This window comes from Palaemon carinicauda, chromosome 14 (genome assembly GCF_036898095.1).
Source record: "Palaemon carinicauda isolate YSFRI2023 chromosome 14, ASM3689809v2, whole genome shotgun sequence".
Taxonomy (NCBI): Eukaryota; Metazoa; Arthropoda; class Malacostraca; order Decapoda; family Palaemonidae; genus Palaemon; species Palaemon carinicauda.
The window spans coordinates 645001-647500 of record NC_090738.1 but is presented as its reverse complement, the minus strand read 5'-3'; the positions used below and the strand labels follow the sequence as shown (position 1 = coordinate 647500).

The window sequence follows — 2500 nt, the reverse complement described above, 5'->3', positions numbered from 1 at the left end:
GGTAGACAGGTGTAAATTGCACTGGAATGATAGAATTAAAAGTTTAAGTTTATTCCAAATATTAAATTTCAAGTAATCAATATATATGGTCAATCTGGTAGTAATTTTAAACGGGAACGAGGTGACCTAATAGGTACCGAACTTCTCTATTACATGAAGGGAAATCTCGACATTATAAATGGTGGTGACTGGAATTGTGTGGTTAGTGACCGTGATTGTACTAATCCAAATCCCCACAATAAATCTATAGCTTTGAAAAACTTGGTTAGAAACATTGGCCTAAAAGATGCATGGTTCTCATTTAATAATTTTGTGGAATTTACTTTTATTAGGGGTAATTATGGTGCTAGACATGATAGACTCTATGTCGCTAGATTATATGAGAGAATACAAAATGTAGTGTGTCCATGTTTCCTTCTCTGATCACTGCCATAAAAATGAGATTAAACATAAATCCCAGTATTAAGGTCGGAGTACCATTTTGGAAGATGAATTCATCACTATTGAAAGGTGAAAAAAATAAAGTTTCAGTTTAAGGATTTTTGGTTCGGTCTTGTTAGGAATATTAATAGATTTCAGAACATTAGTTTATGGTGGGAGGAATACGCCAAGGTAAATATAGCAAAGTTTTTCCAAAGGTGTGGTAAGATGAATGAATACGAACGATTTGGACTGATTAATTATTTTGAAAGTAGACTAAAAATGAATGTTCCAAAATGGATGGTTTTGATAAGGGTAAAATTGATCATCTAAAGAATCAAATTACAGAGTTGAAAATGGTGGAAGTCGAAGGCATCAGGTTGAGAGCAAAATTAGAGGAATGTAATGAAGGCGTGAAACTGTCAGCATATTTGATAAAGAAACAGAAAGAAAGAGCCATTAAGAATAGAATGGAAAATCTGTTGACGGATAATGGAGAACATTTAAATTCTACTGAAGCCATTCTACATTATGCAACAACTGAATATAGGAAATTATATCAAAAGATTGATTTAGATACCACAGAATAAGACGATTTGTTGTCAAGTATAGATAAGGTGATAGATGAAAACGATAATGATTTACTCGAAAAGGAAGTTACTCTGGAGGAGCTCTGGATAGCTACAAAATGAATGAATTTGAATCGGAATCCGGGTGTAGATGGGATACCCGCTGAGTTTTACATACATTGCTGGGATATTATCAAAAAAAGAATTTTATGAAGTTGTTAAAGATGAATTCGAGAATTTATCATTATCTAAATCCCAGTCAGCCGGGATAATTTCTTTAGTACACAAAGGAGAAGAGAGAGAAAGGTTGAGGAACTGGAGACCTATAAGCCTTCTTTGTGTTGATTATAAAATCATTTCTAAGATTTTGAATAACAAAATTAAAAATTTTATTGATAGAATAGTTTCTCAAGGGCAATTCTGTGCCGTGCCAGATAGATCAATCGTTAATTGTAACTTGCTTGTTAGGGACATCATATATTCTGCAAATGAGAAAAATCTGGATTGTGCAATTATGTCTCTTGACTGGAATAAAGCATTCGACAGAGTGGATATAGAATTTCTACTCAAGGTGATGACAGCATTTGCTTTCGGAGGTAATTTTGTTGCACTGGTAAAGATGCTTTTTACTGGTATATGTAGCAGAATGTGTATAAATCATATAATGGGTAATTCTATCAATGTTGAACGATCTGTTAGACAAGGATGTCCTCTATCAATGATCCTTTATGTTATTCACCAAGAACCTTTGTACAGGCTGATTAGGAAAAGTAAAGTAAAGTCAATTAAACTTCCTAGACAAGTTTCAGTTGGTGTTGTCGGATATGCTGATGACACAAACATCATAAAACAGAGAATTGTATCGTTGAAGCCGAGTCAGTAATTGTGAAATACGAAAAGGCTACAGGAGCGGTCCTAAATAGAAACAAGAAGTACAAAATTATTGGTGTTGGTAACTTCCGAGGGAAAACCACATGGCCACTTGATTACCTGGAAGTTGTGGTTGATTCTATAAAGATTTTAGGAATTGTTTATTCGAATGATTATGTATTAGGTTTAAATAGTACCTGGGATAATATAGCAAATAATGTTGAGACATCCTTAAACACGTTGAACAGTGCACCAAAAAGCTATATATATTTTAATGCTTGTGTGTTATCAAAACTATGGTATGTGTCGCATGTGTATCCTATTCCCATACATGTATGCAAAAGAATAAACAAAGTGGTATTACAGTATATCTGGAATGGTCGTTATCAGACAATCAAACAATCTACGCTAAAGCTTCACAGAAGCGAAGGAGGTCTGGGTATCCAAGACATACATGACAAAGCTTTGAGTATCTTTATAAGTAGTTTCTTAAAACTGTATTTATCGGGATAAGAACTCAATGTTTTGATGTATTACTATTGTAAACTTAGATTAGATGGAATTATAAACTGTGACTTTGAATGTAATGAATACGGATTTACTGGTAATGTATATTATAATGTTTAGATAATGTATGGAAA

The 2500-nt window shown here is 33.3% G+C and overlaps 2 protein-coding genes across 4 annotated transcripts in view; one reads left to right on the top strand and one right to left on the bottom strand.

Moving 5' to 3' along the window:
* The window catches only part of LOC137653077 (leucine-rich repeats and immunoglobulin-like domains protein 1), a 431305-nt gene that overhangs the window by 276104 nt on the left and 152701 nt on the right, over positions 1-2500 (bottom strand). The gene's annotated exons all lie outside the window — the stretch shown is intronic.
* Positions 1504-1872, top strand: LOC137653835 (uncharacterized). The gene has a single exon (XM_068387484.1). The coding sequence runs from the start codon at positions 1504-1506 to the stop codon at positions 1870-1872; it is 369 nt and encodes a 122-aa protein (XP_068243585.1).